A 14,582-nucleotide genomic window follows, 5' to 3' on the forward strand; every position below is an offset into this window, starting at 1 on the left:
AGTTTCACCGACTAGGACAAGATGATGGGCCTTCTTACATGTTTGTGCTAATTCTGCGCGGCGTGTGAGTCGAGACGACTCGCTCTCACCGCGAGTGACGTGAGACGACTAATGTTAATCAAATGGGAACGAGTCGACAATTGTCACCTCATTCGACTCGCCTCACCTCACACGCCGCGCAGAATAAGCACAGTTGTGCAGTATTGCGTAGAGCAGTGCTTCCCAAACTTTCTCAACTTTCGTCCCCTTGAGGTCAATTTTAATCTGGAATCGCCCCCCTGATATGTGATTCAAGTATTTTAATAAGGACAAAAAATGTATTCGACTCGCATATCCAATGAATCATAATACAATAAATAACTATTATGTACATTTAAAAATATTTACTTAAATATCGGTAACCTGGGCTGTAAATTATAATATCGATTTTAAAGATATCTTGCGTACATTACAGGCCACTGATTTAGTCGGTAAAAGTTTGGTCCAGTTTAAACTTAACAAATGTAATGTATTCATAGGCGCCTTGTGACGTAGTTGGGGGCGAAGTTCTCCAAAACTGAACCAAATGCAATGTTTTCTAAGCAAACACATTTATTTTTACTCGAATATGTCCTATTTTGGTGAACTGCAATGATACTGTTCGCAATTGTTCGTTTTTGAAAGATCTCACCCCGTGAATTGTGATTTATCTGCTATTTTTAAAATGACTAGAATAATTTTCAGAAATTGTGAGTTATAAATGCCTGACGTTTCTAACGCTTTTCTTTACCCAATCAAAAACCCTGAAAATTATATGAAAATTCAGAATGTTTTTCAACTCATTTATCAATTCAATCAATCAAAAGGTTGTTTTTCTAACACCAAGAAAAACTCGAATTTTTCGGACGTTCTGGAGGTATAAATCCAACGCATCTCTGAAATTTTTTCAAATCTATTTATAAATAGAGTGGTATTTCGTTATTTCGTAGGTTAAATTTTCCAAAATTTGTTTATAAAATGACTAAAAACATCACAAATGGTACTGTAGATTTTTTTGTAAAAATCTGGATGCCAGAAATATTAACTTCCAAACCTTAAAGTTCACACACAAAAATAGACCCTTATATGTATTGGGCATCTGCAAAATCGCGTGAAAATCTCAAAATATTCAAAAAGCTCAATGAATAACACAAATATTTTGTATTTGACAACCATGTAATGTTATCCATAATAATTTTAAAATGACCATGATTAGAGGTATAAGGATCTAAGGTAAATTAGTCCTGGAAATATTTAAGTTAGGAATTGATTAACCTTAAGATGTGTGTCCTGCAAAGGTTATGAGGAATTATTTTTAAATGCTCCCATGTTAGCTTTTTCGCCCCCTTTCTGGATTTTTCGCCCCCCAAATTCTGTTTTACAAATTTTCGCGCCCTTGAGCCTGAAAATCGCCCCCAGGGGGGCGAATTCGCCCACTTTGGGAATCACTGGCGTAGAGGGTCACTAAGCAGAGAGCGGGTTTTATATGGCTGGATCAATTTTTAACAAATCCATTCATTTTGTTCGCTTCACGGGTGATACGGACATGGTCATCTAATGAAAGTTATATAGAAAAGCGTTAATAGGAATCGTAGCTGTAGTTTCTGGGAATATATGGAGTTATTTCTTATTGTAATTTCTTGATACATAATTTATTTGTAAATGGAATTACGCCATGCTGAAGACAATCTTTGAAATATTTGAATAAAAGATTATCATCGTAGCAAAACTAGTTAATTTCGTTTTTATTTGCGTCGGCCTGGGGGGAAGGCATGGTCCCACCCTACCCTCTCTGGCGACGTCCATGGATAAGATGCTGAATCTTCTGCGTCCTGCTTATCCAGAGGCGTAGTCAGGATTCGGGAACATGCTTTGCAATGTAATTTAATTGTACGCATAATTGTAAGAAATTTGGATATTTCCAGTATTTGGATCAATTGCTACGTATGAAACAGCAGAAAAGGTTCTAAATCCTCATTAAAACTCAACTTTCTTTGATGGTATCCGCAGTAAGAATGATACTTCTTCTCCCAAGAACCGTTCATTCGTATTCGATGCACAGTGCCTTGAGCAGTGGTAGTTATCAGTTGCTGGTCACAAACACATCTGCAGAGGTTATAAATTTCGAACTCGGGATGAACTCCGATTTAGTTGCATTTGGAATTTGAGCGAAGCACGCGAGAACAGCAGCTGGGGAATCGAAAGCCGCGACGGATAGGAAACAGGCCAGCCAACCTCCTGAGTGGTCGTGGGTGGATTCCGAAGCTGTACTGTGGTGGTAGATCCTGTTCCTGTGGAAGGATTTTTGAGACTGTGATATAGTGATAGAAACGCAAGAATTAAAACTACAAAAATGGCCAAATCTGTGAAAACTCAAGTGATGCTCGCAATGTGTCTAGTGTTCGCCGTGGAGCAGTATTCCGTCGCAGCCAATGGTAGTTGTCTATTTTGATTCGTCAATTTATTGGTCAAGCCCCTCGAGACAAACTTCGAGACTTTGAAAAAGTGGGTGTGTTCTAGAAAGCAGTGATCTTCATACACGAATCATGCCAGTTCGCTGACGTGCAATCACCAGAATGATCCTCTCAGGAAGTGCAAATGCAATTTTCCAATAACAGTTCATCAAACTAATTGTGTACGGGTTGTTAGTGCCGTGGAACTTGCAATGTGATGTGACGTCGTAGAAAAACGAATCTTCCAACTTTTCAGCAAACGTGTTCTTGATTGACGAGCAGCAGGCTGTTGATGCTCCTAGCGCGCTACAAATTAAGCTAAACTACTCGAAATCAGCTGCTGTAAAAAGGCAAAAGTGCCAACCTAAGCACACGAAGATGACTATGCGCCATCGATGGGTTCAGTACACAGCCAGATGAAATGCCGCGAAATGTGATTCCATCTCGTAGTCGCGCCAGCCGTTTGATAATGATGATGATGACGATGGTTGATTGTGACGAAGAAATGTTGTATACACTACACATATCGCAAGCAGGCAGGCAGGCGACCAACCATTATTGGCGAGTGTTGCCACTAAGGTCAAATGAAAAACAATTTATGTAAAGTGAAGCCTGATTAAAGTGCTTAAATATGACAAAGGAGCGTAACAAGACGTTATTACACTTTCAATTTGTCGGGAGAGAATCGCTGAACCGAAGGGTTTGTTGTGTTTGGGTTGGTAACAGGTGCACTGAGTGAAGATGGAAAATTTGAATCAAGTGTGATTTGTGTCTGAAGACTATGAGCTATAGCCTAAACTGATGGAAATGTGGTGATATATGTCCGTAATTTAATTTATCTATACATAGAAAATAAAATTCAATTTTTTGATATGTGACATTAAACAAAGCAATGAGCATGGTCAAAGCTATCACTAGATCAAGTTTTAGCAATATTCGAATGTCTGAAAATAAGAGATGCTGAGCTTCAATCAATGCAGTAAAGCCTTTTTCAAGGGAGATAAAGCATTCCTGATTTTATCAGTGACGCGAGAAGAGGGTAGGACAGGTAGGACTTGTCCTACGCATAAATATACCTGGGTAGGACATTTATAAGATTGTCATGTACATGGTTTTGTATGACTTAGAACAAAAGTTAAAGTAATGTATGTTGAACTGTAGAAAATAAATATTCATCATGTGTTGTTTAGGTCTTGCAATACCGGATCCAATTATATATAATATGCAAGAGATATTATTTGTAGTATGTCACCTCTTATGAAGGGCTCTTTTTGACCTAAATCAGGTAATTCGTAGATATTTAAAAGCACAATTTTCACTTTTATTTTAAGACAATTATTTTCAGCATATTTCCTTTACATATTCGGCAGATGACACAATAGATATTTATGAATTACCTTGTACTATATCAAATCTTAAATTCATTAGTTGAATCAAGGTTTTTCTTCAATAATATTTTTGAATCGAGTTAATATGCATTTCTCGAATGTTTATCATATTGACTCATTTCGAAACCGAATATTTTGAAAAATAATATGAGAGTTCTGTTTGGCATGAGTAACTTCAAAAGTAATCATTTTTTGCAAACACAAACCTAACAAACTTAGTCAGTAGGCAACTTCATGTTTGAAGGGTGCGTTTGAAGAAGTGTGCGCGAAAAGACTCATCGTATGGAATCCATAGAAAGGGTTCTGCTATTTATAAAATGTGAAGTGCTGCAAATGTCGTAAGAAAAAAGAAACTATATATAAATAATAGTGAAAATTCTTCATATAAGCATCATTTTTGTGGCTAACACACTAAAAATTTCAAATTAATGTGATATTTCTTCCATTTCACAGTCTCCCATTTTGACGTTTCGAAAGTGGTTGCGTATGATTTTTTTTGTACACATTTCACTGACTTGGCTTTATTGTAAGAATGCAGCCTGTTCATCCTGAGATCGAATCCCTCTCGAAACTCATTTCTAAGGATTCCTTTAAATAAGTAAATAAATTGCATTAAAGTTGGCTGAAATAGTCAAACTCTGCATTTTCAACAGCCAATAATTCAGAAACTAGGCATACTATGATTTATTTTTTGAAAATGGTGATGGATTCGGTCACCCTAAATTAAGTAAATAGCATTATTTTGGTGCTTAAGACAAAAAAAGTGTTCCACGGTGTAATAATTATGTTTCGTTACTTTTCAGCTGTTTACGTAGATATTAGTTACGGGAAAAATATAATTGGCTCATTTATTTTAAATACGGTGAAAATGTATAATACTCGATATTGAAGGGACCATAGAGTAAGGGAGATATACAGTTAAACATAGAGTTACTGTGCATGTACTGTAGCTTTATGTGCAGGAGCCACAAGATCCAAAATAATCTGTACTGCAATCTTAACAGCGATTTCTCCAGGGATTCCACATACGGTTTCCTCCAGGAAGCTATTTTCTACGATTTACCGGTTCAGGTAGGGCTCCATAAATACCTTCAGCAATTCGTTCAGGAATTTATCCAGGAGTTCCTTCAGGGATTCCCCCAAGGATTATTACACGAATTGTTGCAGAGATATTTCTACAGAGATTTCACCAAGAGTTTTTAAAGCAGTTTCTGCCAGAATGCCTGCAATGATTCATCCATAGATTCCTCCATTAAAAGCTTCACTAGGATTTCTCCAGGAATTTCTCCAAAGATTCCTCAGAGAACTTTTCCAGAGGATACTTCTAAGACTCCTATTGATATTCCTCCAAAATTTATTTTAGAGACCCAGAGAATCACATAACAAGATTATAACAAACTGTAAAAAAGCTGTTATCGAGATAGCTTTGTTCTCAACTTGTCACATTTTTTGTAACGGATTTATGACAACACTTGTAATATTTTTTTCATTGCATTTGTGAGTTGTTTGTAAATTTTGTTATGTTGTGACATGTCTGAAACACGCTCTGTAATAATGTTTCTATAATTTTAATAGGGTTTATTATATTCTATATTTGTTTGGTATAAATTTTGAAGTTTATATGGATATTACCATGGAAAATGCAAACCTTTTGTGTTCAGTTCTCTAACTGCTCGTCATAATAATCTATGAAAAAGTGAACACACTCATCTCATGTGAATACTTTCCAGCTACAACTTTTCCGAAGACCACATTTCGATGGGACGTCAGGATAATTTGTTATTATTGATAACAAAGTCTAAAACATGCTGAGATGATCATTCAATTACTTTCAGAGCAACACTGCTTTTTTGCTGTAGAACATAGTAGCCCGGATTACTTTGATCTATTCTTCCCGCCAGGAGCACCACTGTTGCCTGCCGAACAGTTGGTGAAGCATACTACATGCAAACCAACTTTATGATGATGAATAACAATTTATCATAAGGTCGAATCAAAAAGTGGTCTTCGGCAAAGTTGTAGCTGGGAGGATTTCACATTAGAAGAATTTGTTCACTTTTCCATAAAATATTATGACGAAGAGTTTGCCGAAAAATACACACTGAATTTTCTTCAAAAAATTGCCCAAAACCGGGTTAATTGTAAAATAATCAAAAATAGCAGTTTTTCGCAAAACTAAGTGAAAATGTAAAATTTTGGTGACAGTTTTCACACGACCAGATAAGTTTAACTAAATTTGGAGATAATATGTGAATTTGAGTCAATTTGCAATTTTTTCCGTTCCGGGTCGAACTTTTGCCCTGCTGATTCGAACTTTTACCCCACTATAGGCTAAAAATTGTTTTCAAGCATTTATGCAAAAACTAATACACTTCAAAGCAACCTTATGATAGGCCTAGAAACGGCCTTACATAAAATATTGAAAAAAATTTTATTTTCAATTGGTTGCATGCAACGAAAGTTTGACCAAATATTACAAAACTCACGTCGAAAAACAACAAATAGCCATAACTTTTCCAATTCTCAATCGATTTTTATGATATTTGGAGTAAAAGACTCTTATTTGAATAGCATTCGAACCACCATGACATTTATAAGATTTATTTAAAATTCAGCTAGAAATCTTAAAAAGAAACTCTCACTCGAGCTTTTGCCCCACTTTACTCTACACTGTTTTTTTTTTGTCGTTAGAATTTGTTTGTTCACCGAACTTTTTAGCTGTTGAGATTACGGTGAAACTCACGGATCCCGGTAAAATAATTCAAGTGTGTAATGTTCTTATGGGCACTTCCACAGTTATTAATTGGGAGCTTTCTTTACGGTTGACCATTTTTGCATGTGTATATTGCGTGATAGAGACGAAAATAGGAAACCGGATCCTTTGATTCACTTCGACAGTTGTGTTTCTTTGCAAGCTACTGAGCTAATATTTGGCCACAATATCCGTCGTATTGTAGTGCTTGTAAAATAATTTAAGTGTGCAAGCTGAGAAGCAGGCTCTGTTCCAGTTGGAACGTTACGCCAGAAAATAAATAAGAAGAGTAAGGTTTTGGGTATTCCAGAAAGACATTTCCGGTGGACTGGCACATTAATAGCCACTCTGAAGCCTTTTTTGCGACATATCTGATTTTTCAGGGCAGGATAACCGTAATTTGCAAAAAAACATGTAGTAATAGGCAATTTACCCGTTTTCTGCTAATACTTTATTCTCGAAATTTCCTTCGCGGCCTGATTCTATAGCATAATGACAGATAAAAAAAGATCCTAAATTTAAAACAAAATCTAAATTTGTTTAAAAAAATCATCAACGTGGTCTTGAAAGTTGTTGAAGTTTGTATTTTGCTAGCTGAGATAAAAAACGCATAACAAATGGCCAAAGTTTAAAAAAATCCCCCCTCCGTATTTCCTTCTCTTATCTTGTGGTGTAAAATTATGCGTTTGGACTTGTCGCAAAATTGATTTCAGAGTGGATATGAATGTAAATATTTTTAATGTGGTCGAGATCCTTCAAAATGTCCTGCTTCTTTGATCTTGCCCTGAAAATCATGAAGAGTCTTCCTTATTTTGAAAAGCCATGCAAAATATCAAAGAAAGTTGAGTTTCAGAACAGATACATAATTGAAACTTCATCTGGCCAGAAATTTAAAACGAGATTCCCCTACGGATTCATTTCCGAGATCAACGAGCCAAATCGATAAAGAAAAAAAAGTTATGAACAAGTTATGATCTTTTGGTCAATTCATGTGTTCCGTATAAGGTTTTCAATATTTCAATATATCATTCGAAAATGCCAATGTCAATAAACCACGAGACATTTTTTCGAATTTTGAGACCCCCCCCCCCTCACGAGGAACAAATTGAACCACATGTAGTTCGATTCCCGGTCGGTCCAGGAACTTTTCGTAATGGAAATTTCCTTGACTTCCTTGGGCATAGAGTATAATCGTACCTGCCACACGATATACGAATGCGGAAATGAAAACTGGCAAAGAAAGCTCTCAGTAAATAACTGTGGAAGTGCTCATTGAACACTAAGCTGAGAAGCAGGCTCTGTCCCAGTGAGGACGTTAGTGCCAATAACAATAATAATAAGAAGAAGATATCAATTTAGAGAACCATAGTAAAAGTTGTTTTAATGCTACCTTGATTATCCCTTGGATCACATTTGCTGGTATACACATAAATGCTAATTCGGTCACACCATTTACACACATTTTCAAAGAAGTTTTTCGAAAAGCAGATAATCAATTATCAGAAAAAAAAAATCTACGATCTTAGTTATTGACGTAAGTTATGGCTACATATCGGTACCCCAAGGAAATGTGGAATATCTCCGGTACCAGATGATAAATTATCAAAATCGACAAAGATTCTAAAAACAACAATTTTTAGTACTCAATTCTGAAAATCAAAAAACAACAAAGTTTTCTCAATTAAAATATGTTTTGGGGTAAAAATGTCACTGCCGATAGAGGGGTCAGTTTAGCTCAAACTAATAATAATAATAATAATCTGCACTTTTTGGCTGCTTACAAAAACAATGCAAATACCTTCAAAAATTTCCCATAGATAGGATTGCCATTTGAACTAGCTTATTTGCCTCCTTATCATCGGTTCCACAGAGGCTATAGAGCACAAAAAATGCCATACCGAATGGACATCCCTGCCTCACTGATAAACGTATTAACCGTATTATTGAGTTCAAGAAATCGATGTGTACAAATAATGATGATGTTGAACCACACAATTGTTTAATCAGTTGATTGGTTAATCCAGAAAGTTGAACATGTCCATTGTCAAAAGCATTCTGATGGTCTTATGGTATACTTTTTACTTACGGGTCACATTGTGGTCTTCGACAAAGATTTTGGTCATACAGCCTTTAGGCTTAATTACAAATTTGGTGATGATCGCATATCTGCACCGCCTTCTGACAGAAAAAAAGATTAAATGACATTTTTGCTCTCATATGTACGGGGTGATCCCCCAGTACCGGACACTTAATCCACTAAATTCATAATTTGAAAAATATTGGTTACATGTGCTCGTGTTACCCATTTATGATGAATATTATCATTTTTATAGTGTACACAAATAAATTTGATAATATAAATATGAATTTTGACATTGCATTTTGATGATGTATTTTAGAACCAAATTGATCGATCTTGAAAGGTGGCACCCAATACCGGACAAGATCCGGAAATGCCTCGAATTATGTGAATTTGAATATCATTGAATGTGTTTACTATAGGAATAGTACATAATTGCCAATTCAATGCATTTGCAACATTTACAAGAACAATTTGAGTTTTTCTTAGTTTGCAAGATGTCCATTAAAAACCTCTTTCATATATGAAGAAAAATAGCACATTTTACGATGTTGTTCTGAATGTTCATTCTTCTTAATTTTATTGCATGTTCGATACCAGGATCGACGAAATCCTTGAAAAATGAATGTATTTTCAGACACTGGTGCAATAATTATAAAGATATCATATAACAAATCAAGCTGTCCGAAACTGGGGGACAGGAAGCGTTCAACTAAAATTGTAATTTGTCCATATTTAGTTCAATTTTGGTACAAAATACATTCATACTATCAAATAAGGATTAGGTTCGAACATGCTTGCGTGATTCAAATTATTTTTTCATATCTTAAATAATTACTAAATAGGCTCAAAATTAAGGCAAAACGGCAAATTTTTCAAAATTTTCAAACTTTTTAACTTTTTTAAAAAGGCATGCATATTTCAAGGATGTGTTATTCTACGCAAACATTAGTCTCCATAATAGCTTACTTTTCTACTAATACACCATCTTGATTGGACCATGATTTCTCAATTTTTCGACTTTGTCCGGTATTGGGTGCTGTCCGGCACTGGGGGACCTCCCCCTATGTTAATAATAACTTCAAAACAATGGATGCATTGCATTTATTGATTTTGGGTTACCCTAATGTAGAGTTTACACCGCGAATGTAACTTTTGGTAGTAACAATAACACAGCAATCAAATTTTAAGCGTATTTCAATGAACCATTCAAACACACCTCCGCCTCTCACCTATCAGTCATCCAAGCAAATCAATAACGTGCATTGAACGAATAAAAACAGTCATAAATAATAGCAGCTGGCCTACCAATCTCATGTTTGTTGTGTACGCCATATCACCAGAGCAAAATAGAGCGATGTGCAATGAAATATATTCTGCAAGATAATTTTGGGAATGGAATCGTGTGAACCTAAATAAACCTGTGTTGACGTCACAGATAACCAAGAGCTGACTCCAACCGGATCATGTTTCGTTCATTCATTCTAAACATTTTAAGGTGAACCCAAGTTATCAAATAATTTCAACAACACTTCCTACATGGATCCACAGAAAACAACGGGGTTGAAGATCACTGTTTTCCAAGGCAACACAATTTCTGGATTTATATTGTTTTTATTTTTGAACGCAATTAAGCTTTGACCGGACCCTGAATTCAGTACACGCAAAATAAACATTTTATCAGTTCTCTTTCGCCGGTTCTTCATCGTTTCAGCAATCGAACGAAATTGCATTCTTCCCCTGAAGCCAGACTGGTCGTTTTTTTCGCCGCTGATTTTCAGTCTGGATGGAAAGCTGATCTCAACGGAGAGCGTGAGCGACGAAGCGGAAGACATCACCCTGGCAGTTGGCGACGAGGTTTTGCTGTCCTGTGCTCCCAACTATTTCCGGGAGTTTTCATCCGAGAAAGTACTGCGAGCAAAGTGCAAAAAGGACAAAACGCTAGGTTGGTTGATGATTGAGATTTTCTTTCATAGACTATTTACTAATTGTTCCACATTTTTCAGTCGTCGACGGTCAAGATAAGAATTTCATTTCGGAGCTTTTCTGCGAAGCCCGATCCATCGAGGAAATCATCGTACCCGTTCGTGGGTGTCCAAGCAATGCGCGATCGATCGAGTATGGTTACACGAATCCTGTGAACAACAGATCCTTCATTCTTGGTGAGGCTTGTTATGATGTAAAACGTGGTCAGACTTTGTTCGTCCACACAAAAATCAAATCCGGAAGCAACACGGTTGAAGCACTTGCTCTGAAAACCGCCAACAACGCAGATTACTTCCGACGGGAGCATCCAACTTCTCGATACAAAGTAGAGCTCAACAAGGCACTCAACATCAACGACCATGCGGAGCGATTCAAGGGAGTTTTCGGTAACAAGAATATCCCCAAAATCGAAGCGAGACGATACGTCAACGAAGACCTTTTGACCCACAAACAGTACCAGTCAGTCCTGAAGTTGGCCTGGAACTATCAGATTGTCAAGGACCTATCGCTCCTGGAAAACTTTGATAACCTGGTCGATGACATATCCGACCTTGACGCCAAAGAAGTGGAAATTTACACCGGCGCCCATGGAGTGCTCTCCCTGAAAGACAAGAACAATCACAACGTAGATGTCTATCTGAAAGACAATCGCTTCCCAGTTCCAAAATTCCACTGGACCGTGGTGAGATCGGAGAGCAAAGCCGTGGCGTTTGCTGTCTTCAACAAAGCTCAGCTAACGGACGCTGAACGAGAGAAAGACTCTTTCTGCAATAGTATCTGTGATCAGTTGACGTGGATCAGCACTCTACGGGAAAACAGTTCCTACAGTAATCCCCAGCTGGGCTACGTCCTGTGCTGTGAATTGAACGAATTCCGTCGGACGATAAAGGAAATGCCTCCACTGAACGGCATAAAGGAAGTGCTGAAGTAGTGCTAAAAGTGGGGAGCCCTTCTCGAATTAGAGGGTTCTCGTTGCCATTACGGTAGGCGATCAATTGAACAAACAAAAGTGCTGGCATGTGATTTTAATTTTTATTATTTAATAAATGAATGTGTAGGATGTGCTCTCTTAATGACGTAGATGAATGATTGAACAAGTACAACAGTGTATATAGTAGTTGGATTGATTGTTTCCGTCCTATCCGAATGCATACGTGACAAACGACAGCTACTTGATATCATTGGAGACTTTTCATAGCCTAGTGGTAATGTCCGGTTGTAGGACAAAAGGTCGAAGGACAGAAGGTCGAATGACAAAAGGTCGAAGGACAAAAGGTCGAATGGACAAAAGGTCGAAGGGACAAAAGGTCGAATGGACAAAAGGTCGAATGGACAAAACGTCGAATGGACAAAAGGTCGAATGGAAAAAAAGGTCGAATGGACAAAAGGTCGAATGGACAAAAGGTCGAATAGACAAAAGGTCGAATGGACAAAAGGTCGAATGGACGACAGGTCCAAATTGTACCGTTGAAAGGATTATCATACACTCAGTTGCTAACATTTTAATCACAAATTCCTCCCTTCTCATCTGAAGTTTTTCCTTCTTTAAAATGAGAGCTGTTCTTCAGAACTATCGTTTGAAGCAATAATTTGTATTAATGCTATTAATTCCATTAATTCCAAAAGGTTCATTTTCTGAATGTCGATTTTTATTATTTTGATACTCCAAAGCATAAAGTAATTATTATTAGCTTTTTATATGATACATTTTCAATAGAGATTTGTCCTTCTTTGAAACATTGGCTGTTCTTTTGGAGTTATACATTATAGTTATTTCATACTGTTGTAGACACTTGTATCGACGATTATTCCTTGTTTTATACATCCACTGTTCTTCATAGATTTCACTTTTACATCTTGCCTGTTTTTTTTTTCAAATGAAATGTTGCCTTCTCATAAATATCGGCTGTTCTTCATGCTTTACAGTGTTTATGAGCATATCAATTGCATTTCTAGCAAAGGATTTTCCTTCTTTTGAAGTTTTGCTGTTTTATCTGACTGTTGGTTTCGACTGATTTAAATAAGCATCAGGGAAAAATAATCATCCTTTTTCTGGAATTAGGTCCCAACTAGTGTAGAGTTTGCTTCTCAGCTACACTAGCATTTACTGAGAGCTTTTCAGATAATTTGATATTTTTTGTATTTGTGCATCATGCTTTTTATTAGGAGATGATCTGCAACCCGAACCGTTAGAAGATAATTCAAGGAATGCAGGTGTGATGTCGCACCACCGACGATCTGAAATCTACCCATGCTCTGAATGTTGGTTTACAGAAACACACACATTACTCTTGGACTCTATTTCATATAGCTATTTCAGAGGGCAATTTAACATATGCAGCAGAAAAAACCTAGGCAGAGGAACCCTCTGCTCTGCAGTCAACTCATGGCGGCTCGCCAGAGATGCAATAATTCCAGTATAAACTGAATGACAGACGCAGTGCATTCCAGCACTCGGCATCCCAACACATAGCACATAGAGTGGCATGCACCTCGATGCACTTAAAGTTACATAATTACCAGGAGAACATATATGAACTAGCGAGTCTCTAATCAAACCGCTTTTCAACGCATCAGAATCGTAGTGTGCTACGCTAGGTTCGCAAAAATTCAGGAAGCGCGCGCTAGGGGAGATTAAACGCATGCGCTGCACGGTGCTACGCTCGCCATCGGTGTCCAAGTTGTAAAACAACTGCACGGTAACGAAGAGTCTCTACAGTTATTTTTACCTTATTATGCAGGTGTCTAGATGGTCTACATGATACGGTCGAAGACGCGCGATCCGGAAGCTCCAATCTCGATTCTCGTTTCAAAATTTTGTCTTCACATCTATCATTGTGCTGTTTTTGAACAACGCGTGTGACGATGCGCATGAGACGCATTGAGAAATTACCCTAAAAAAAGCGAGGAACACCAACATGGGTCTCAGAATGTACAGTGCACGGGTGAGCATGAAAGGAATGTGACTCTTGCACATAAGGCTACAGCACGTACACAGTAACTCTGGATGGACTACGACCTGAAAAGTCTAAAACAATTTGACCCCGAAACGCTCGTTGACCAGCTGAAATTGAACCTCCCTCAGTATGGTCTTTCTGAACATATGCGAGTTTTCTTCGCGTCTATTTGAGCTGTAGCGCTTGTGATAACTTGCTTTTTTATCTAAAGAGTATAGCTTTTGGTTCTTCCTAAATTGTTGTCCATTCGACCTTTTGTCCATTCGACCTTTTTTGTCATTCGACCTTTTGTCCATTCGACCTTTTGTCCATTCGACCTTTTGTCCATTCGACCTTTTGTCCATTCGACCTTTTGTCCATTCGACCTTTTGTCCATTCGACTTTTTGTCATTCGACCTTTTGTCATTCGACCTTTTGTCCTTCGACCTTTTGTCATAGATTCGTAATGTCCGCGTCTACAAAGCGAAGCCATGTTAAAGGTGACTTTATTCAATGCCCGAACCGGACTGGATCTTTTCGAAATAATAAAATTTCATTAACATTCTTGGATACCACATTATCTGCCACCCGATATACGAATGCAAAAATGTAACTTTGGAAAAATATATCTCAGTTAATAGCTGTGGGAGTAGTCTTAAAATACTATGCTGAGAAGTTTATGGTCCACTCTCTGACCATCTCGTAGGCCGTCCCTTTGTATCGGTGCAGAGTGGTCCACTAAAGAACGTCGATCCATGAGCAAGATGCGTATCTTCATCGCATCCAGCGCACAGTGGGCTAAAACGGATACAAAACTGCAATTTATAAAAGCCACTAGTTTTAAATATTATACCTATTAGAGTGGTTCACACCGCTCATTCGATTCTAGATCAAATTCTGAGTGTCCTCTCAAAATTTGAGCTCATTTGGATGAAAACTGAGACTGCACAAGCCCTTTAAAGTTTATAT

At 37.4% G+C, this 14,582-nt stretch overlaps 1 protein-coding gene across 2 annotated transcripts; it reads left to right on the top strand.

Moving 5' to 3' along the window:
* Window positions 1–2,157: 2,157 nt before the first annotated feature.
* On the top strand, window positions 2,158–11,794 carry LOC5571667. Of its 2 annotated transcripts, none has more exons than XM_021845490.1 (3): window positions 2,158–2,453; window positions 10,376–10,636; window positions 10,698–11,794. In XM_021845490.1, the coding sequence occupies exons 1-3, from the start codon at window positions 2,372–2,374 to the stop codon at window positions 11,606–11,608; spliced, it is 1,254 nt and encodes a 417-aa protein (XP_021701182.1). In that variant the 5' UTR covers window positions 2,158–2,371; the 3' UTR covers window positions 11,609–11,794. The 2 variants fall into 2 exon arrangements, with proteins under 2 accessions (XP_021701182.1, XP_001653754.2); XM_001653704.2 differs by having other exon boundaries at window positions 10,406–10,636; window positions 10,698–11,777.
* The last annotated feature ends 2,788 nt before the right edge of the window (window positions 11,795–14,582 follow it).

Source organism: Aedes aegypti, chromosome 2 (assembly GCF_002204515.2).
Source record: "Aedes aegypti strain LVP_AGWG chromosome 2, AaegL5.0 Primary Assembly, whole genome shotgun sequence".
Taxonomy (NCBI): Eukaryota; Metazoa; Arthropoda; class Insecta; order Diptera; family Culicidae; genus Aedes; species Aedes aegypti.